General features: G+C 37.3%; 2 protein-coding genes across 2 annotated transcripts; one reads left to right on the top strand and one right to left on the bottom strand.

Annotated features, from left to right (window-relative positions):
- Positions 1-1,314: 1,314 nt before the first annotated feature.
- LOC126808905 (tubulin alpha-1C chain) lies at positions 1,315-12,105 on the bottom strand. Its single transcript, XM_050533966.2, has 3 exons — positions 11,902-12,105; positions 7,120-7,342; positions 1,315-6,015 (listed from the first exon to the last, which is right to left on the bottom strand). Exons 1-3 carry the CDS (start codon positions 11,902-11,904, stop codon positions 4,877-4,879), a joined length of 1,365 nt encoding a protein of 454 aa, XP_050389923.1. The 5' UTR covers positions 11,905-12,105; the 3' UTR covers positions 1,315-4,876.
- A 4,326-nt stretch (positions 12,106-16,431) lies between these two features.
- On the top strand, positions 16,432-22,405 carry LOC126808919 (protein phosphatase inhibitor 2). The gene has a single exon (XM_050534008.1). It carries the CDS (start codon positions 16,595-16,597, stop codon positions 17,186-17,188), a length of 594 nt encoding a protein of 197 aa, XP_050389965.1. The 5' UTR covers positions 16,432-16,594; the 3' UTR covers positions 17,189-22,405.
- Positions 22,406-24,183: the final 1,778 nt, after the last annotated feature.

The raw sequence follows: 24,183 nt of genomic DNA, 5'->3' as shown, positions 1-24,183 counted from the left end.
ATATTGAATGGGTTTGAAAATCTGGACATTTATTTGTTACTCTAAAGGCTTTGATGTCAGTTTCGTACGCGAGTATCCTAATACGTTTGGGGGCTTGGATGGCCGAATGGTTAGGATGTGTGTGCCGAATAATAAGGTCTGTCATTGAGTCAACTGGCGGGGTTTCGATTCCCTGGTTGTACGTGACAAGGAGTAGGGTGAACTGTCCATCCTCGTGGGTTTTCTCCGGGTCCTCCGGTTTTCTCCCACTGCTTAAGACCCTATTGAATTATTGAATTAAAGGTGAACCATATGTTAGGCCCGAAATGACCTAGTTTGTGTCGAGTCGACGGTACCCCCCCCCCCCTCTCTCTGTCAATTCGTGTTTGTTTACATCTTTATTCTCGCGGCTATGAATTGTAAATAGTAAATTCATACACTCTCCATCGATTCTTAACCGCGTACATAGACGAACTATCATTAATTCGGACAAACCACCAAACAAAAGTTCCTTAACTTTATAGCCTTTCTCTCAATTTTCCCCACATTTCCACCAGATTTAGTGAATATTTGTGATTTTGAGGCGGAATGATAACTGAGTTAAGCGTTGAAATGTAGCGCGGATAGTTAAATGTTTACTAGTATCCTACTTCCATTTTTTGTATCTCATGACTTGTATGGCCAATCTTACGGGTGTGTTTAACAATATGCACAACATGTTGTTCCATTTCGGAAAAAGTTAAAGTCTAGCAAACAATAAATGAATATTTTTGTTAACCCCCTACTTTTCTGCACCGACCTGAATGATGAAGATGGGCATACGCCATGCAGTGTGCTATAAGGGAACTTTTCACCGGTCAGCAATTACATTCCAACTGTCAAGGGTTCTTTTATGTGCACACCAAATTGTACAAGTCACCTAATTTTTTTTGTCCCATCCGTATGAATAGATGCCTTTGTACTGCACCACTGACGTCTGGAACATAAGGGGGTGGGTTTAACTTCTGGTCAGTCGTTTTGGGACTAACATATTGTAATTTTCATTCCTATGGTTGAGTGTACAATGCGGTGTATGTGTGTGTTGTTGGGGAGGAGAGGGGGTGACAGGATTCGAATTCCTATTGACATGGGATCTTTTACGTTCACGCTACCTCGTTTTTTACCTATAAGAACGACTAGACGCTGTTCCGTGCAAGACCCTTCGTGTTACACCACTGAAAAGGGGTAACCACGCTTAAAAATCCCCCAAAACTATCGAACCCGAGGCGTCCTGGTTACTGAGCCAGTGTCGTATCCACTGAGCCACTGTAACTCCTTAATAAAAACAAATAAAACGAAAGTAATATATGTTTATTTATATACAGTATAAATGTTAATAAAATATGAAGACCTGCCGAGGTATTTACACACAATCGTGGAAGAATTCATTATATTTTAGATGGTAAAATCACCTTTAAAATGATAAAATAATGAAATAAAAAGTACCACCTCACTATGGACCGGGAACTGAATATGACGTCATCGAAGCCATCTTGAAATTTATGACCTCATATCAAAAATCGCAGTCCAAGATGGGTAGCGCTTGTGGCCCAGACCTCGAGTTCACAAAGCATTCTCAGACTTAAGTTAAGAATTTATTCAAAATTGTTCGCCTTATTTTAACGCCCTTTATAAAACTTTTGTTTTTTAAACGTAGGCCTATCAAATACGCCAAAGACAAATAATTATGTGCAAAGTTTCGTGTTTTTGGATCAAACAAATTTCTCATGAACAGTGATTGAAAATTGGGTAGATTATTAGGCCTAAGTCTGAGAAGGCCTTGGAAACTCGGGTCCAGCCCCTGTTCCAAAAATAAACGTGCAACCTTTTAAAAAAACTAATTACGCCTATTCCTATCTTTGCATAGCACACAAAGTCTTAAAGTACAGTGTTTGGAAAAAAAGAATATAAACAAAATACGCAACTAATTATGGCCGAATATACTATAACACATACCTAGACCACATCAGTTTGTTTTTCTGCTCTTATTTCGTCGGGAAATGAAATGGAGTTTAACCTCCTACTGTTCTACCCCGACTGGGTTAATGAAGACGGTTATTTCGTCGGGAAAAAGACTTGTTTTAAAACGAAAAGTACTCATTCTTGCTGTTCAAAATCCTACATTTCGAATTTTTGAAATTTGAACAAAATATCTTTTACGTGATTCAAGTGACCATTTATTTATCAAGAACTCTTAAGAGCAGAAAAAAAAACCAAATTGGTGTGACATTCTAGAAGAAGAATGCGTGGTTTCTCTGATTTATTGTTGGGTGGCAAGAATGGTTAACGCGTGCTCGCTGTACCATACGGTCTGTCATTGAGTCAACTGGCGTGGTTTCCATTCCCCCTTGTACGTGACAAGAAGTAGGGTCGTCTGTCCAACCTCGTGGGTTTTCTCCGGGTACTCCAGTTTCCTGCCACTGCTAAAGACCCCTATGCGCAAGCTAATTATTGAAATAGAATTGAACCATTTGTCCCAAAATGACCTGGTTTGTGTCGAGTGGACTTTAAGCACCATCTCTCTCTCTCTCTCTCTCTCTCTCTCTCTCTCTCTCTATCTGGGCGTGCCAATAGGGGAGCAGAGGGCAAATTCAATCAATGAGCGAAATTAAAATGATCTTTTATAAAATTTGAAATTATCGCTGTACGCGTTGTCTTACTTAATTTAAACAAAAGGTTTATTTCATCTGTCTTCACATATTTAAAATGTCTCTCTTTCGCCCATTTCTCAGTACTAGGGTATATACGTGCGTCTTGGGGGGCGTATACAATCCAGCATTTGGACAAAGGCATCACCAAATCTTTGCACACCACTAAAAATATTGTTATGGCAGGTGTATACATGTTGGTTAAATTATTCTACAGTCGGTCCTAGCATTGTTCAAATGTCACAATTAATTTAGTTTGATAAATATCACATCAATATAACATTGCATTATTACATAATCTTATATGACGTTGTCGTTTCAATGAAGCCTACTAATGTATTATATCTTGAGGAAATGCGTGTTATATACTAAATAAGGTTACATAATCTTATATGACGTTGCCTAAAATATATGTACTATATCTTGTGTAAATGCGTGTTATATACTAAATAAGGTTACATCTTTACCATTATAAATGAGAGAGAGGGCGGGGGGGGGGGGGGGGGTTAAGGGGTTATAACCATTACAGTTAGGGCCTGATATGTAAATTTTATTTACCTGTATGTTGTACTAGTTATTAGGGTGACGAATGAATGACTTCTAATTTTATTCCTGTATTGAAATCTTGGATCAGGTTTTTCTTACATCATGATATACTATGTCGTTCACATATTTTACTGAACTTGCTTGAAAACATTGAGAACAAATTCTAACAAACGCCGACTATATAAGTTAGTAATTGTTCACCTATAAATATATGTGTTATAGTTTATTGCTCTATCAAAACACTAAATTGCTCTAACTTATTATAGTTATCGGTATCAGTTAACAAAAATTTGAATTCAATTAATAAAGTTAATAAGTTGAAAATATTAATAAATAAAACTATTATTTGAACAAGTCTTCTTATTGACTAATACCAATAATGTAGACTGTCATCTAATAGCCAGTAGGGGGTATATACATTTCTTGCCTCTGGAACTCTACAATAGAATTCACTTCCTAAATGCCTCCCAACGAGCTAATGTGTTAACTAAATGAAAACAAAATAAAGTGAATTAAAATTATATATTAGGAAAATCTACAAAATAGAAACGACACTCAGTATTAATACTGAATGCGTTTCAAAGAACTCATTTGCTACATTGGTGAAAAAATATTGAAATAAATTCTAAAAATCATTTTAAAAACTATATATTATTACGACCGGGGCAATTCTTGAAAAAAAAAATGGTAAAAATCGCATTACGGTCTTTTGAAAGCTAGGAAGACAGCGCGAGGTGAGCAAATAGAAGTAATTAAAGTACAGAGATCTCATTCATTAAAACTTTTCAGAGATATTTTAAGGTTGTGACCTTTTCATTCATTGGAGGTTAAAATCCTAGCAGAAATTTATACTCTCAGCAAATGAAAAGACTGATTTCTTAAAATATTTTAGTTTAAGTGTTGGTGAATAAGGGCCCAGGTAACAAATATAAACAGACAAGGCAGCATTTCTAAATACTGGAGTAAAAGCAATACTTTTGGCGGCAATAATATCACATATGATATCGCTATGGCAACAATGGAAAGACAAAGTGTACGATTTTAAGGAAGGAATATTCATTAAACGATCTGAAATGTATTTGAGGAAAATTTACTCCACAGGAAAAACAGACAATGGTCCCAGGCTTTTAATAATTCCGGAAATCAATTTGCTCTCCTGTATATTCCAATAAAGACATCCATATGGTATTTTAAATCTGAGTTATAATTCCCAGTATGCCGGGCCGTCGGGAAGAGAAACGTGTAATCGGCATACCGAACAGATACGCCCCGGGTGTAAATTCAACGGGTCCGAACGGAACGGTCTAAGACTCTTGGAATATATGTCATAATATGGAAGTCGATCAGCAACTTTGTGATACTGTTAAAAAGTTTCAATTTATAGTCATAAACCGAGTTGGTTATCTCCCTTCAATCTCAAATATTTCAACAGTCGAACAATTATATCCATTAACAAAAGATTAAAAATCTGTCCCTTGGCTGATAACACTGTCCTTTATTTATATCTGTTGTATTCATGTGGAGTAAATTCTCCTTTAAATCACAACTATTAAAACCACAGTCATTTTTAGGAGATCGCGTATAGTTTCCAATCCTATCATTACGTGAAAAAAAGAGAATACACAGCACCTTACAATGGTCTCCATAAAAACATCAGCCACTGTTTAAAAGTCTTTTCCTTCGCCATCTTTGTCATTTTCGTCATCATCAAAACCCTCGACAGCAACTTCCTCGTAGTCCTTCTCCAGGGCAGCTAAATCTTCTCTAGCTTCAGAGAATTCACCCTCTTCCATGCCTTCACCAACATACCAGTGGACGAAAGCTCTCTTAGCATACATCAGGTCAAATTTATGATCTAAACGAGCCCAGGCCTCGACGACAGCCGTGTTGTTACTCAACATACAGACTGCTCTAGTTAATTTAGCAACATCACCGCCTGGTACAACAGTTGGTGGCTGGTAGTTGATACCGACTTTGAAACCAGTTGGACACCAGTCCACAAACTGGATAGACTTTTTGGTCTTGATGGCAGCAATGGCCGCATTGATGTCCTTGGGAACAACATCACCTCGATAAAGAAGGCAACAAGCCATGTATTTTCCACGAGTTGGATCGCATTTTACCATCTGGTTATGGGGTTCAAAGCATGCATTAGTGAGGTCTGCTATTGAATGCTGCTCGTGGTGGGCTTTCTCGACAGAAATAATTGGCGCGTAGGAAGCCATGGGGAAATGAATACGTGGATAAGGTACCAAATTAGTCTGAAACTCGGTCAGATCTACATTTAAGGCGCCATCGAATCTGAGAGAAGCAGTAATAGAGCTGACAATCTGACCAATCAAGCGATTTAGATTGGTGTACGTTGGTCGCTCTATGTCCAAATTGCGTCGACAGATGTCGTAAATGGCTTCGTTGTCCACCATGAAGGCGACGTCGGAATGTTCGAGAGTTGTATGCGTGGCTAAAATAGAATTGTAAGGCTCGACAACGGCAGTTGATATCCTGGGAGCTGGGTAGATGGAGAACTCTAATTTCGATTTTTTTCCATAATCGACGCTCAGCCTCTCCAAAAGCAGGGACGTAAACCCAGAACCAGTTCCCCCACCAAAACTGTGAAAGATTAGGAAACCCTGAAGACCAGTACACTGATCAGCCAATTTTCTGACTCTGTCAAGAACAAGGTCGATGACCTCTTTACCGACGGTGTAATGACCCCGAGCGTAATTGTTGGCAGCATCTTCTTTACCGGTTATCATTTGCTCGGGATGAAAGAGTCGTCGGTATACCCCAGTTCGAATTTCATCTGAAATATAATAGAAACACGCTGTAATTAGTAGGCATCAGCAGTAGAGGTAACAAGGAAGCTGAGACCGTTGAACTCTTTGCCATCTATGACAAATATTAAGGCAATTCTACTACTCTTACTTCGATTGCATGTTGGGGTTTGTCTTGGACTTTGTAATAAGTAGGCATTAGCAGTAGGAGGGGTGACAAGGAAGCTGAGGGCGTTGAACCCTGTGGCATCTATGAAAAATGTTAAGGCAATTCCACCGCTGTTACTTCGGCTGCATGTTGGGGGTTGTCTTGGACTGTTTTTTAATGCGGCCGCTGGTCAGATGGGAGTGTAGGGTGTGGAATGACAATAATTTTAACGGCAATAAAGAATCGAACAAGTGGAAACACCAAAAATAAGGAAGAAGGTAGCCTAGAGCGGCTAACTATCTCCTGTTATCTGAGAAAACCTAGTAAGTCAAATTTTGGTGAAGATTGAGTTAGACCCATAATTAATTGCTGTCCGGGCAAAATTTCCCTCATAGTACACTGCATGGCGTATGCTCAGCTTCATTAGCCCGGCTGGCGCAGGCAGTAGTGCGTGAAATATTCTTTCATTTCATTTTCACTCTGGCACGTTATCAACATATTTTAAGATCTGGTGGAAGGCATCCATGTTTGAAGTATTTAAATGGTTATCAATGACCACACCTCACCTCCCCACCCCACCTCACCACCCTTCCCCATTTTGTCACTGTACAACCAAAAGCCTTTTCCAATATAATTTACCGAAAAACATGCACTAAATTGACATCTTAGCATCAGAAATCGCTTATCTTAGTATTAGTTTGAGATCGTGGCGGTGTGGGTCAATAAATTATTGATGTTTTTCTCTAGACAGATAAATTGCCAAGAGATTGTAAAATGGATTTAGTCTACAACAATTTGACTTTCTGTCCTTTGAGAACTCCTGTAAGAGAAATTTCTTCTTATTTATTCGTAAAAAAGACTTGGTTATACTGTTCAAGAGCTTTCAATTCATAATTTATACGTTTTGAAATTTTTAACAAAACATCTTTCAGGTGATTCAAGTATATATTATTTATCAGAAAATCAATGGTGTGGGCTTCCTTACCTACTACAGTTGGCTCCAAGTCAACAAAAATGGCCCTCGGTACATGTTTACCGTTACCAGTTTCACTGAAGAACGTATTAAAGGAATCGTCTTCCTTGCCAACAGTCGTATCCGTTGGCATCTGTCCATCAGCATGTATGCCATGTTCTAAACAGTACAACTCCCAACACGAGTTGCCCATCTGACATCCGGCCTGACCGACATGGATATTGATACATTCACGCTGCAAAATGAAAACAAAAACCCATAATAACACTGAATTCATAAATTTGAATAATTGAGAGAGAGAGAGAGAGAGAGAGAGAGAGGTAGAGGTGGGTGGGGGTAATTTGAAAACAGTTAGAAAGGTACGTATAGTGGGTCGAATCTTAGGGGTTCTGGGCAAATTCAAGGATGGGGTCGGTATCCTAGACGAAATTGCCATCGATATGCCATTCAGAAATATTCTTAATTATAAGGTTTGTTATTATTTTAGGTGGCTGAGCGAACGAATGCCTGTTCTTTCAAATGTAAGATTTGCCATTGTTTTAGGTGCATGGCCGAGTGCGCGAGTGCGTGTTCTTTCAATTATAATTATGAGATAAGACGGTTAGTTTCATTTCTTGCTTGTTTATATAAGTCTCGATCAATTTCAAGATTAGATTTACGCCAGCGATATTCTTTTAGTTATAATTATGAGGTCGGTGGCAGAGAGGACGAATACGTGTTCTTTTAGTTATGACTATGAGGTCGGTGGCAGAGTGGACGAATACGTGTTCTTTTAGTTATAATTATGAGGTCGGTGGCAGAGTGGACGAATACGTGTTCTTTTAGTTATGACTATGAGGTTTATCATTATTTTAGGTGGCCTAATGGACGAATGCGTGTTCTTTCAGTTATAATTATGAAGTCGGTGTCAGAGTGGACGAATGCAGGTTCTTTCAATTATAATTATGAGGTTTGTCATTATTTTAGGTGGCCGAATGCGTGTTCTTTTAGTTATAATTATGAGGTTTGCCATTATTTTAGGTGGCCGAATGCGTGTTCTTTTAGTTATAATTATGAGGTTTGTCATTATTTTAGGTGACAGAGTGGACGAATGCAGGTTCTTTCAGTTATAATTCGGTGGCAGAGTGGACGAATACAGGTTCTTTCAATTATAATTATGAGGTTTGCCATTATTTTAGGTGGCCGAGTGGACGAATACAGGTTCTTTTAATTATAATTATGAGGTTTGTCATTATTTTAGGTGACCGAGTGGACGAATGCGTGTTCTTTCACTTATAATTATGAGATCTGTCATTATTTTAGGTGACAGAGTGGTCGAATACGTGTTCTCTCTGTTATAATCATAAGGTCTGTCATTATTTCTTTCAATTATAAGGTCTGCCACCATTTCACTAGAATACACCTGTGTAGCCAGTTATGTTGTAAATCAATCTAGTTCAGTTAAAACCAGTTACCTGGTAACTATTTTAAAATCAATACTGGTGAAAATAATGGCGAGAAATTCCAACAATACCACATTAAATGAGGAAAAGATATGATGCATTTGTCGATCAATAGCACGTGTTACCTGCTTCACAATTTGTCAATATGGCTGTCAAAGCTTATGCTAAATACCTATTTTCTTTATACAAATGGTAGAAAAATAGAAATTTCAATGATATTAATAATATTAATTTTGACTTTGTAAACGTAGTAAGTAAATGTGTCACTGCACAGTTTGGGCTTCAAAAATCCAAGGGCAGATAATATATGACTGTATTTGCTTACAGGAGAGAGAATGAGAGAGAGGGAGAGAGAGAGAGAGGGGGGGGGGGTATCGTAGGACGTAATGCGAGAATACGTTAGACCACCTCGTATCCCCCATTCCCCACCCCGCGCTATAAAAATACAACGAATAGGAATTGTCATTTTATATATAATACAAGCATATATACATTTATTAATTGATTTACTGATGCTTCAACACATTTTTTCTCCCTAGAACAATATTATAAAATTTAGATATATATAAAACAACGCATGATTGGACAGGCGAGGTGACCCTACTTCTTGTCACGTACACGCGGGGAATCGAAAACACTCCACTTGACTCAATGTTAGACCTTATGATACAACGCACGCGGTAACCATTCGGCCACCCAACACCCCTAAAAAAATAATATATAAAAATGAAATGGGGTTTTACGGCCTACTGTTGTGCTTCTAATGCTATTGAAGACGGGCATACGCCATACAGTGTGCAATGAGGCGCTACGGCCTACTCTTATATCGACTTCCAACTGCCAAAGGATCTTTTACATGCACGCCAATGGGTACACAAGACCTCGATGTCTCGTCCCATCCGAACGACTAGACAGCTGCCCTAACTGCACCACTGGCAAGGGGAAACAAGGGATCGAACTCGCGACCTCCAGGATAGCGAGCCAGCGTCTTACTCACTCGTGGGTACAGAACAATACATACTATTACAGTATACCAATACAGTTTAGATACCAATATGGTGAATCATGCCCTATATTACAATTCTAATCAATAATTACAGTCATACACACTGCAGTTGTAAAATATTTATTTTCATATAATATATATAGTGCATACCATATATATTTAACAATAAAGACAAAGAATGCTTGACCGAGGCCCCGGGGTGGAACGAGTCGTGGTTTTCGTGTCAGAAGTGTGCTAAGGCCTTCCAGAACTCTAACTTTCATGCTGTGAAAGATGAAGTTCATGGAATTGCCTGCCCCAACCCCACCTTGCCCATCAATTAATTCTTGGCAACGCACCCGCTTGCAGTATTTTTTGTACCTGTCTGAAAGGCAATACATTTTCAGTCCCTTAGATTAAGTGGACGCAGGTACGCTTACGCACGACACTCATGACAGATACGCTTGGACTGAATGATCGTGTCTAGACGAAGAATTAGCTAAATAAAATAAACCATGTGTCAAAAAGGTCTGCGATATCACCCTGGGTGGAAGCAGCGAACATTAACTCCCAGGTAGAAGGAAGAAATTAGCCCACAGCAGACTACACTTTCCGTCCTCCAATAGTAAGGTAGAAACAATTTGGCGGGTAGGGCTTTATATTTCGGCCCAAAATCGTATTGCAATGCAATATATTGCAGTATTGCAATATTTCGATAAAGTCATGGTTTATCACAAAGCTAGGGCACAGTTTTATATTGAAGTTTTTTTGGTTTTACGACTTATTGTTTACTGCAAAGCCTTGGTTTTGTCTTTGCAGATTTATTGTTTACTGCAAAGCCTAAATAATATGATTCATTATGAAATCTTTATAAACAGTCTGGCTAACAATAATCTTTAAGAGTCTGGCTAACGTTTGAATAAAATAAAAGTAGAAAATATAGATACGGCAAAAATGTATCGGTACAGTGTATCGCGGATGATCGTATTGCAATAAAAATGTATCGGTACAGTGTATCGCGGATGATCGTATTGCAATAAAACATTATCTATTGGCAGCCCTAATAGCGGGTATTAAGTGTAATTTAATGATCGAGATCGAGACATTAAGTAATATATTGAAACAACACCAGTGGTGACGTAGTCACGAGTTGTTGTTTCAATTATATTACGCAATGTCTTAAGCTCGAGACCATTAAACAACTAAAAATACAGACACTCGCACGTGCTTTGCAATGAAATACGTCACACGGGTCCAAAATTTTAACTAGTATAAATAGTGTACGCTTGGCACATTGCCTGTACCATTATTTGAAATAATGATACGCCAACATCAAAGGATGACGTCACATCTGCATTTTAATTATGGAAATATTCCTCAAACGAAGACTGATCATATGTTTTGAACAAAATACGCTGGCTAGTAGACAAGTCATGATGACCCCTCCCTCTTTCCTATAGCACCACACAACACAAGGAATAATAAGCTGTATATAATTCCTGGACAATTCTTCCGTTCTTGATTTAGATTTATCAGACAGAATTAAACCCCACCTGAATCCCGTTATATAACATCCGAGACATCTAGTACAAACCGGCTGCAACTACTGACCAAGAAAGGTGGCCATACGTTAGATGCCACCTCGTCAATTATAAAAATGAAATGACATGGAATAGGTTAGCGTCCAGACACAATTAAACCCCACCCCAATCCCCTTATGTCAGATCCGAGGCATTTACAACAACTACTATTGACCCAGGAGAATGGTCATACATTAAATGTCATCTAATAATTGGGTTTGTTTAACGGATGCTGGACTACCCCAGACACAGTTGAACCCCATCTTATATACATCAGAGATATTTACAGCTAGTGCATCCGTCTTCATTAGCCCAGTCGGAGCAGAACAGTAGGACGTTAAATCCCATTTCATTTACAACTAGTGCAAACCGGAACCTACTACATAAAGATGGTCATACATTATATCCCATTTAATCAATGTTTCGCATTATAGGAATGAAATGAAATAGACTGGAATTGAACGTCCTACTTTTCTGCACCAGACACAATTAAATCCCCTATATACAGTAACATCCAAGGCGTTTACAGGCCGGCATTTAGTAGTACAAGCCCAGAAAGATGGTCATACATTAAATGCTTTCTAATAATTGAGCTTGTTCAACGGATGCAGGACTATAGAAATGAACTGGAATGGGGGTTAACGCCTTGCTTTTCTACCCCAGACACAGTTGAACCCCATCTTAATCCTCTTATATAACATCGGAGAAATTTGCATGTAGTACAAACCGGCGCCTGATACATACTGCAAACGATGGTCAGATAATCTATGCATTAAAGATAGCTTACCATGGCTTATGATGATACTGAGGTAATCTGGAACAAGATTCTTCTTCTTCTAATAAAATACAACCAAAAAGAAGACGAATTTAAAACACAGGTCGGGAATTACACTCACGTGGACGAGAATTGATGTCGTGTGAGTAGGAAGTTGGTCTGTGATCCACCAATTGAAAACCCTAGCAATATACACGAACCACACTGCCACACATGTTGCTGATGTTATTAACACACCAACCAGTCGTTGATAAATATCGATCCTGGTTTTGTATTCAGTATTCAGTCTGTGACAGGCCTACACACACATATATGTGGGTTTCTGGTATTCTAAGCCTGTAAGCGATAGCTGTGTCGCTGGTTTATGATGTGAGTCATCTGCTCAAGAAATGCATTGACAAATTTGTTCATTTATTGCGACTGAACATGCTTAATAATTTGTCAATTTAGTTGACATTAGTGATTTTTTTTTTTTGCTATGAAATCAGAACACTTTAAAAGAAATAAGATGGGGTTAATCTCGGGCTTTTCTGCACCGACCTGGCTAATTAAAACAACCGGCATATATAGGTCCACTATACCCTTCGTCGAATTCCATCTGTCAATGGAAATTTCAGGTGTTCGTACCATTCAAACGATTAGACATAATATTTCATATCAGGACTGCACCATTAGCAGTCAGGCTGTAAATTCCCCAGGAACTTTCTCAGCCATCACCGCGAGATCGAAGCCGGGACCACTGGATTCATCATATGATGCATCGCGCATGCGTTAACCACTGCCCCCCCCCCATATGTTTAAAAGAAAGACACTGTCCTGGACCCCAGCCCTATCCATGGGAGGAGCCACTGTGGCTAAGTGGGTAACCTGCAATGACCGAGAAAGTTCATTGGAATCTTCCGACATGGTTCCCCTTGTCAATGACGCAGGATGGAGGGCCTGACAATGGCAGCTGTTTAGTCGTTCGGATGGGGTGAAAAACCGAGGTCCAGCGTATACATTGAGGTGCACGTAAAAGATGCCTTGGCAGTAGGAATTCGATATTAGAGTAGGTCATAGTGTCGCTGCCCGGGAACAATTATTTCCCTCATAGCACACTGTATGGCGTATGTTCGTCTTTATTAGCCCAGTCGGAGCAGAACAATAGGACGTTAAACCTCATTTCATTTCATTTCCATGGGACCATAGAAAGAAATTAACCATATGTTAGATATGTTAGTCTCAAAATGATAGACGCAAGTGTATTGAGAAGTTAACCCCCTGTCCTTTTCTTGGATTAAGAAACTATCATAGACGTTAATTTGCGATTCGAAAAGCGAATTTAGAGATCCGAAATTCTATTTTAAAAAACCCAACAAACAACGATAATATATTCAATGAATGTGATTCATTCAGTTACCCATTTCAAAATGAGTCGTCTAGTGACCTAATGGGGTCAGAATGTTCTGACCATCATAAAGAATTATCGATATTACAACTTGGTGGAGTCTGTGGTATATAAATACAGGAAATAACGAGGCTAGTGTGTGGCTCCAATAACATTATGGGTAAGGATTATAATGCTTCAGCGTTGAAGATGGTAGGCAGTAGCCATATTAGGGGCGAGTTTATAATAACAGAACGCCCCCACAATACTGCCGCACGCTTTATACCGCTCCAACAATACCATCGCACACCACATAACGTCCCAACAATACTGCTGTGCACCACATACCCGCCACACTCCACGAACAATGCCACCGCACACACACACCAACAATGCTGCCTCACACTCACACAACACCACAACAAAAGCGCAAAACAACCACCGACTGGCAAAATCTATTTGTTAAGGCCAGCTCAATTTTTGTCATGGTAGCTGATATGTAAATAAGGTTAGGGCAAGGTTGTAGGTTAGGACTTGGATAAGCATTGGGGCTAGGTCCAGGGTTAGAGTTAACGCTAGCCCTAACTAAACCTAACCCTGGGCCAACCTAACCCTAACGCACAATATACATAGGAAGTCGTATGTACAGGACTGTGTCCGATCTAGCGTTCTCCGTGTTTACTATGCTATGTTCGGATGTGACGAAAAGACGACGTCCCGTGTAGGCTACACGTGGGAATGCAAAATTCCCTTATAGCGCACGGTATGGTGTATGCCTGTCTTCATTATCCCAGTCGGAGCAGATCAGTGGGAAGTTAAACCCAATTTCATTTCATTTTTTAAAAATATTCTTGAATAATTTCCATTGTTTATCTGTCAATAACGTTACCGGGTACGGTTAAAGGGACTATCCTGATTCTAACAGAGTCTCAAAAATAAAAGTCGGAGTACGTATGAAATTTAAGTGCCAAAATATAGAGGAATGGTGTATTTACCGTCTCTCAAAATTCCAGCTCAAAATATTGAGTAGTTTGGACGTGAACGTCAAAACTGCTTATCCGGACACGTAACCCTTTTAAGAATTCGGGTCAATTTTTTCGTTGGGTGACCTGATAATCGATTCCCGTTACTTGGGAGGTCTATATAGTGAATGACCCATGTGCTCTACTTGATAACGAAAGTTAAATTTCACCTACACATTATTTTTATCAAATAAAAGTCTGGTTTTATCAAGACACCACATATTACAGCTTGGGACACCGATCTCCATTTCCAGATGAAGACTGACGGGTTTAAGTTGTTTGAAAACTTATCACAAATATTGAGATAGTTGCTCGGCCCTTAGCTAGAGGATTTTAAGGGATTTTAGCACAAAATTAAGTAGTTTTATTCTCCAAAAAATATCGGGATTAGCCCTTTAAAAAAAGTTATTTCAGTAGCAAACGAATTGAAAGAATGAATTTTTCAAACGTTGTATTTGAGAAATGTGGAGATTTGTAAGATTCGATACGTTTGTAGAAGACCATAATGTAGCATTTTAATCTCCGCGCAAAGTGTGTGTGTGTGGTTGCTCTTTTTTTTATTGCTTATTATAAGTTTCATATCCATATAATTGTTTCGTGGTGGTGCAGCGATTGGTTTAATGTGTGCGTTTTAGATCATAAGTTCCGGCACTTAGTCAAGAGAATTGGTTTCAATTCCCAACTAGTAGGCCTACGTAAATAAGGGGTAGGATTGCATGTCAAACCTCGTGGGTTTTCTCCTGGTCATCTGCTTTCCTCCCACTGTTAAAGACCACTACGCAAAAACGAATTACTGAAATAAAATTTCACTAAATGTTAGTCCCGAAACGACATAGTGGGCGTTACACCTCTCTCTCTCCCTCTCTCTTTGTATTGTTTCAAACAAATTTAAGGGTGAAAGGTCGCATCAACTAAAGATACGATATCCCAAACTAAAAGACACCCGTAGACTTTCACACCTTTCAGATCATACAAAATAAAAAAAAAGGCGATGTTTTACTACAGTACCAAAAATATATCGATCCAAACATTATTAAAATCGATGGATTCTAACGTGAATTACGGCCGTTTAAAGCACAGAATCATAATTTCTCTATCAACCTAGAACGATTCCATCCCGGGGGGGGGGGGGATGGCTGAATGGTTAGCACGTGCGCGCTGTATCATAAAGTCTGTCGCTGAGTCAAAGTCCCCTGGCGTGGTTTCGATTCCCCTGTTGTACGTGACAAGGAGTATAAGGGTCCGTGGGGTTTCTCCGGGTGTAGTACTACCGACTTCTTTATTTGTTGTGTTTGTGATCGTAAATAATAATACTGTAATAATAGTTTCACAACTTTATTTCTAAGTTGTACTGGCTTTGCAGGTTCCTCGTTCTCAATGGTAATGGCTGGTAGGAATTTCTGGGTGAGCTCTAATCCAGCTCGCCTCTACACCCTAATTTATACCCCCTAATTTCTGCAGGTCTTCGATAACCTTGACGTGAATTTCCACTCCATATAAGGAATAAAACTCTTTATTTCCCACAAATAAGATAGATTTACCTGTTTTTTGTCTATCAACCATAGGTCAATAAACAGCTAGAATTTGATGACTATTTTGACAATGATTATAATTTAACCAAAACATCACTGTTTTTTACGAACAACTATATATCCACGTTCATTTAGTACTGTGTGATTTGACTTTATAATAGACAAAATTGAAGGGACAATTTTATAAAAACCCAAAATTGTCTCAAGGGCCAAAGTGCTACACGGGTCCTCCGATTTCCTCAGACTGCTAAAGACCCCTACGCGCAAGCGAATTATGGAATAAAATTGAACCATATATAGTCCCGGTATGACCTAGTTTGTGTCGAGTGGACTTTATAAACCCCATTTCTTTCTCTGTCTCTTTCTTTCTCGATTATATCCCGGATGTATATTAATTTTCCTATGATATTTATCCTCGCACATTTTATAAATCTATTGGGTTTTTTTTTTTAAAAGGGGGAGGTAATATAAACCTAGTTTGTTCCCCAATCCTTTTCGGGCAATAAAATACTGTTTATAAAAAAAGATGACCGAGAAACTTTTTGTTCGAATTAATAACATAAGAAAATAAGATGGTCTGCAACCTGAAATATGGGGTTATCTCCCTCAGGTAGATCTCTAACGAATGAAATGAGTTTCTCAAAACTAATTATCTGAGAAAACAATAATGTTTTTTGTTTTTCTGACTAAATTATTGGTTGTATACACATGCTGAATCCTGTACATACTTGAAGTTGTCCGAATCCAACTCAAGCAGTCGGCTGCAAGGAGTATAACTTATAAAAATGGCTACTTCTGAAGAAATGAGGCCAAAAAAGGGTATTTTAAAACGTTCTTCCAGTTTAGATCAACGAACCGAGTGTTCTCATTCTCAGTCCCATAAAGAAATGTCCTGGGATGAAATGAATATATTAGCAACTCATCATCCGCCAGACAAGGATTATGGTCATATGAAAATAGATGAACCACCCACGCCTTACAGCAAGAATAGTGATGTTGAGGACGATGATGTGATTGAAGGCGAAGGTGAAGTCGAAAGAAGGGGGAGTGTTGGTAAATCCTGTAGTCTTGACCCCTCGTCATTAACAGCCAGACTATCAGATCATACGGACACTACAGTTCTATGTCATCCTCGATTAGCTGATGATGAAGAAGATGATGATGATGATGAGGATGAAGAAGAGACTGAAGAAGATCAGGAAGAGCGACATAAATTTGAGCTAAAAAGAAAACTTCATTATAATGAATTCCAAGCTGTGCAACTTGCCAAGAAATTAATGGCCGAGGAAGATGATGAAGATGAGGAAGACGACAGCAATGTAAACATGGAGGAACAATCAAAAAATACTCCAGCCGAATCTCAGAACAAAGAGAAATAATGCAAGCAACTGATGAAATTTAAAAAAAAAAAAACGCTTTTAAAAATTTAGTAGAAAAAAATTCCTCTTAGTGCTAACTAAAATGTGAAATAATTGTTGGAAAGATAAACGAAATTCATTTAAAGTTGTTGCCTATGAATGTTGGAAAATAAAGGCCTATATGCGAGAAAGGACATCGATTGAATGCCAAGTGTAGGCCTGTACCCTGTTGTTAATAGGCCTATAAACCCAAATACCCCGGTACCTACTTGTACTTGTAATGGCCCCTGCTTCAAAAACCATTTTATACGTGAAATTTTCTTGTTTGGGTAAATGATCATGTACGACTTGCAATACATCTATACTACAGCATTAGACTGTTGAAAAATATGGTTTATTAAAAACAATATTTCATGAGTTTGTGTTGTGGTGATTTGCGTTATCAGCACTAATCCAAAACGTTAGATGTTACTCTTTGATATGCTGACGACTTGACATCTGACCAGTCAAAATCTTGGCGCAAAGGTTGATAACTAGTTAACTTCTTTCTTCAGTGGATGGCAAAATTCAACATTTTCATTTATCTACACTGCTAACAAGCAACTGCAAACCATTAAACAGGAACTTTACAGAGGATGTGTCTCAACAGCATATGTGTACATGTAGTATCGAAAACACTGCAACGATAGATAAAATGGTATTTCGTTTCGAGTTACATATATATTTGAAAGTCATATATAGGTAAACCTAGTCCAACATGGTGTAGAGTATAAATCTTTAAGGTTTAGATACCGTAATTGTCATTTTTGATAGTTTATTGGATAGTTTTTGATTGACAGTGAATTTTATTGTTGTTCAATGATGGACACTTAAATAAGCTCTGGCATGCATGTTGAATTATCGACTGGCACCTTTCATTTTGTGAGTATTTGGTCACTGTGGGAATTTGCATGAAAGTCAACCTGCTTAAGGCCAGAGAGGTTACCTTTAGGCCCCATGGACTAGGCCTATATGATCAGCAGTTACATTGTATTATAGCACATGTAAAAACTTTTGTTAGGAAAAGTTCCCACATGAACAATTGATATAAGATGTAAACAATTGTATTTCTTTAAAGATATTTAGTAGTTGGACATACAATGTACGTGTAGCAATTTAGCAATAAATTACATCTTGATCCCAGAGATAAGTTTACCCTTCATTTATCTCTTGTAAAATCACCGGCCATTTTGAACTTGGCAGCATTTTATTTTTAAAAAATCCTGCCAATCAGTAGCCACTGGGGGCGGAGCTAAGAAACTGATTTCACACTTATTGATGACCGGTGAGTTTTACCATAAATAAACGAATGGTAGAGTTATCTCTGGGATCGAGATTGCAGTAAATTATAAAACATTCTTTATGAAAGAACATGACCAATTCAGTTGGGCCATGGTTTGAATATTATTCTCTCAATGTTTTTACTTGCTTGAAAATGATAAGAGAATATTCTTTAGTAATTGTCCATACTAATAAGTATTACATGTACATGTGGTGCTGGGACGATATATCATTAAATTGATGTATAGGTATTGACCTTCTCACGATTCGCTTCAGTAAGTAACCTGTCACTCTTAATTATCAATAGGTACACAAACACTCTTAAATTGTTTTGGTCCTTATTTTGATCCATATCAATATCGTAATATAAAACAGTTTTATTTCTTCGACATCGGCAGGACTAAAAATATAAATTATTCATTTATCCTGTTGTTTTCTTGGTAAATATTAACATAGTTATGAATTGTGATACGAATCGTATCATAGCACCCAAATAGTGATCCAAATCGTATCATGACTGCATTGGCAACACCCAGCACCAATATTACATGTATTTTATAGTTTATTGAGAACAGTTGGTATCTAGATTCCATGGCTAATGAATTGATACATGTGATGTCTGTAACCATTTGTTACATGTTGACAGTCAGCCAGTTACCATTGATTCCATGCTGGCATACAGTCAGTCTGTTACCATTGGTTACATGCTGGCATAGATAAATTTATTGTTATGCTAGGCTTAAAAAAGCTCTTCTTAAACATACATTATGCAAGAGCTAAATCTGCTTATTGTAGGTCTTTCTTTAGGCCTGAAATGTTATATAAACTATTAATTAGACATCGGATACTCGAGATTTTAACTACCGGTAGATTAAAATGGTTTGCTATTTAAAAATTTAATTTAAAAATGGGAATGCGAGGCTAAGTCCTGATTATACCAGTGCCCTGGTTACCACTGTGCACACATCTTGTCAAAACTACAAACAATGATAACTTGGCTGAGAATGATGTAATTTGAATGAAATTCTCAATATTTTCTTTTTTTATCATCTATTTTTGAATTATTATAGCAATTATGGCCAAATCTTTATTAAACTCTTAACTAATGTATCTTTAATTTGTGGAAATCAAAAATTACTTTCCTTATAATATACATGTACGCTCTTCGAACTTGGACAAGGAGTGTTATATGTATCATAAAGGACAGTTACAAATCTACATGTACATCATGATAAGAATAGCGAATCCTTTCGATCATAAGATAGAGGTACTTAAAATACAAGATTTAGAGTCCATACATACACTGTAACCCAGATATCATTTCATCTTGTGTATTTAGCACTAATTTCTTTCACATTCATTCAATATCAAATCTTTGTTTAAAAAATTTGTAAAAATCGTTTAAAATCACCAAAATATCATCTAATTTGTATTTGTGTCCAGTTTAAAGCTGACCATTCAATTTTGATAATGAGTGTCCCATTTACAAGAGTTTAATTTCTCGATCACTGTTAAAAAATAAACAACTCAATTATTTATTGATGTATAATCATTATAATGATTAATTTTTGAGGCCAGGGAATTAAATACTTGTAAATTGGACACTCATTATGAAAATTAATCAGTCAGCTTTAAATTGGATACATGTACAAATTAGATGATTTGGGGGGATTTTAAACAATTTATACCAATTTTTAAACAACGATTTAATATTAAATGAATGTAAAAAAAATTAGTGCTAAATGCACAAGATTAATGATACCCAGGTTACAGTGATATAGCCAAGACTTTATTCTATGCATGAGTGGCAACTTTTGACTGTTTGTTAATGATATAAAATAAAATATGAAAATTATAGGGAGCAATGTTCAGCTATAAGGTGCTTGAAAAAAGTCTCTCAAGGATCAAGATTCAGGCGCTCGATGAAGTTCAAGCTCTATTGATCAAGAACCTTAAAAAACTGAATTGTCCGATCCCTTAGAGATGCGTTATGTAAACGCTAAATCAGCCTATCGCAGGTGTTTTTTCTGGCTTCAAATCGTACATACATGTAACTTAGACATTAATTCACATGACGAGCCTAAAATCAGCTATCTAGACCGACCTAAAGCTTACATGTCTTCTTGTTGTTAAAATGTAATCTGTGTTCATTAGTCAACTGCTCAAACATTCTGTGATTATTAGCTGAGCCATATTATTTCACAATAAGAATTTGATGCATGTTCAGAACAGAACTATATTCCTCAATCTGATTAAAACACAGATCCTATTTCGTTTTGTTTTTTATAGTTCAAGATTTTGTTTATATAACCCCCGTTTTGGATGATGTGAGGGACTAGCCGATGAAACTGTCTGTTACGGCGAGTTTTTGGCACTATAAACATCAACGCTGATTGTTTAATCAAATGTCTGATGTCATAGGGTCTAAAACAACTTGTATAACCTCTGATGTGACCTCCCACTACTACTCGTCAGATCTTCGTGTAGTAGCGGCCATCGAAAGGATAACAAGAAAAAAATGAAACAAAATATAGATCTGTATTTTAATCAGATTGTATTCTCCTTTAAAGCGGAAATTTCAAATTTTTAAGTTATATTTTTAAAATTTATTAAAATAAAGCCTTAAAATGGATGGCATCCATAAAAAGTCCTACCTTGTTAAAGAATAGTCCTATTAATCCTATAATTCACTATTGCCAGCTGAGAAATTGGCAAAAATATCATTTTCAACTTCAAATTCCAACATTGAGGAAATGGCTGATTATTGTTTTCAATAGGAAAACAAGGGAGGTAATTGTGTTGTTATTTCCTGTGTAAATGAGTTTTAAGTGTGAGAATGACACCTATGAGCGTATAATAATGAGTTGATAACCTATTGAGCAAAAGACATAGAAATAATTATGTTTGGACTTTCTTAGAAAATATGAAATTCTCGCTTTAACAGCATCAACTACCACAATATGATGTTGTTCAGCTAGTTTAAAGAAAAAGCCGATCAGGCAATATGAGTTGGAATAATGCATGGCATAAGGTCAAAAATATAGTAATAAATTGTGTTATTTCCCCAATTTTTTGTCTCTAACATGTCACTTTAAAATCGATATCGATGTTAACTTAGGACAAAATGACTTATACTTGTAAAACAAACAGATCTATGTCTTCATTATTTAAAGTTACAATTTCATATTTTCTAAGAAAGTCAAAACATAATTATTTCTGTCTTTTGCTCAATAGGTTGTCAACTCACTATTATACGATCATAGGTTATCTTTCTCACTCTTAAAAATCTTCACACCGGAAATAATAACACAATTACCTCCCAATTTCCTCCCTTGTTTTTCTATTCCCCACCATGGAATAGCTATCTTCAAACGTTTGAATTTGAAGTTGTAAATGATATTTTTGCCAATTTCTCAACTGGCAATAGTGAATTATAGGATTAATAGGATTATTCTTTAACAAGGTAGGACTGTTTTAGATACCATCCTTTTTAGGGCTTTATTTTAATACATTTTAAAAATATAACTTAAAAATATGAAATTGTAACTTTAATAACATAATGTTTTGTTATTAAAAGTCATATGTTCAAAAGTGAACGTTATTAGTTTTCTAGTGAAATCATAACTGTGTGAGCACTCGAAAATAAAAATTGCATCTTTGTCCCTACATATTAATAAACAACTTAATTATGGTTATTAAAATCTTACATGTTTAAAATCACCTGTGATGAAATAAAATCCATTGTACAGTTGAATATTCCAATGAAAAATTGAACCAAACCAAATGAATCTACAGCAGTACAGATTAACCATATGCTTTTTATTTTGTTGAATTTCAAGCAAATAATAATATTGCCATTTTAACCAGTAAAGTGAAGGAATGTACAATTTTTTAATAAAAGGATATTTATTAATTTTATTATTGTTTGATATTTTTCCTTCATTCGTAGGTGATCACGTGGCTAAGTGGGTAAGACGCTGGCTCGCTAGCCTGGAGGTCGGGTGTTCGATCCCTGCATTGGTCGAGAAAGTTCATCCAGATTTTCCGGCATGGTTCCCCCTTGTCAGTGATGCAGGACGAAGGGCCTGACAAGGACAGCTGTCTAGTCCTTCAGATGAGACAAAAATCCGAGGTCTCATGTATACATTGGAATGCACGTAAAAGATACCTTGGCAGTTGGAATTCGATATAAGAGTAGGCGATAGTGTCGCTGCCCGGGCAAAATTTCCCTCATAGCACACTGTATGGCGTATGCCCGTCTTCATTAGCCCAGCATAGGAGCAGAACAGTAGGACGTTAAACCCCATTTCAATCAAATTTGAAGCAAAATATATCATCAAATCACCCAGTGGAGGTCATCAAAAGTATAAAAAAAACCAAATGAAATATAGATCTGTATTTTAATCAGAATGGTACTAACCCTCACCTGATGAGTGGAGTATCTCAATAATATGAAGCTGGTATGTGCAATGTGAGAAATTTTTTTCAGGCAGCAATTGAATTCCAACTGTCAAGGGTTCTTTTACATGCATGCCAATGTGTACAGGTGATCTCAGTTTTTAGTTCTATCCTCAGACCAGGTGGACTTTTCTGTTTTAAAATTTTGAGAATGTACCGGTACCATGATAACCAGAATTAAACCATGAGACTACGTTTCGAAGATGTAATCAACTGGTGGAATTATCTATTACACAATCTGATTAAAACACAGATCCTACCTCGTTTCGTATTTTATATTTCAAAAATTTGTTTTACTTGTCATTACTACACTAGAATCTGGAAGGGTTGTTATATAACCCGCATTCTGAATGATGTGAGGGATTAGTCAATGAAATGGTCTGTTACGGCAAGATTTTGGTGTGAGGTGCCTGGAACTGTGGGTAACCCACTAGAAATATCAACGCTGATGGTAAATCAAATGTCTGACATCATAGAAACATCAACGCTCATTGGTTAATTAAATGTCTGACATGATAGGGTCTAAAGCCACTCATATGACCTCTGACACAAACTTCCACTACAACTGGTCATATCTTCATGTAGTAGAGGCCAACGAAAGTATAAAATAACAAAACGAAATTTAGATCTGTATTTTAATCAGATTGTTGGACATTTATACCCTGTCACAAGCTGAAATATCTTTCAAATACCGGTATGTCACTTGGTAGTTCAGTAGATAATGTCCTGCAGTGAAATTCTGATATGTTTTAGTTTAACAGTGATGCAGGGCGGAGGGCCTGACACGGACAGCTGTCTACTCGTTCGGGTGGGACGAAAAACAGAGGTCCCATGAACGCATTGGCGTGCATGTAAAAGATCCCTTGACAGTTGGAATTAGATATAAGAGCAGCTAGGCTGTAGTGCCGCTGTCTGGGCAAAATTTCCCTCATATAGCACACTGTATGGCATATGCCCATCTTCATTAGCCCAGTTCGAAGCAGAACAGTAGGATGTTAAACCCCATTTCATTTCATTTCATTTTAGTTTAAATCTGGGAAGAGATCTGGAGAGGGTTCTATATATAGGCATAGCCTGTTTCTCAATTCAATTTCAAATGAAACAAAATATTGGTTATAAAAACACCCGAAAATGATGAATCATGTATCTCTGGTATATATGAAGTCAGACTCACAATATTTTGTAATTGCTTGGTTGACCAACCATTTAAATTATTACATTATTATCACCGCTGGAAA

This window comes from Patella vulgata, chromosome 1 (assembly GCF_932274485.2).
Source record: "Patella vulgata chromosome 1, xgPatVulg1.2, whole genome shotgun sequence".
NCBI lineage: Eukaryota > Metazoa > Mollusca > Gastropoda > Patellidae > Patella > Patella vulgata.
The sequence above is the reverse complement of the archived record's forward strand: the minus strand, read 5'-3'. Positions and strand labels throughout refer to the sequence as shown.

Coding starts and splice junctions, on each gene's coding strand:
- LOC126808905 (XM_050533966.2), bottom strand. Junction 6,016..7,119: donor CTTGGAGCCAACTGTAGTAG/GTAAGGAAGCCC, acceptor ATTATATTTCAG/ATGAAATTCGAACTGGGGTA.
- LOC126808919 (XM_050534008.1), top strand. CDS start 16,595: ATGGCTACTTCTGAAGAAATGAGGCCAAAAAAGGGTATTTTAAAACGT.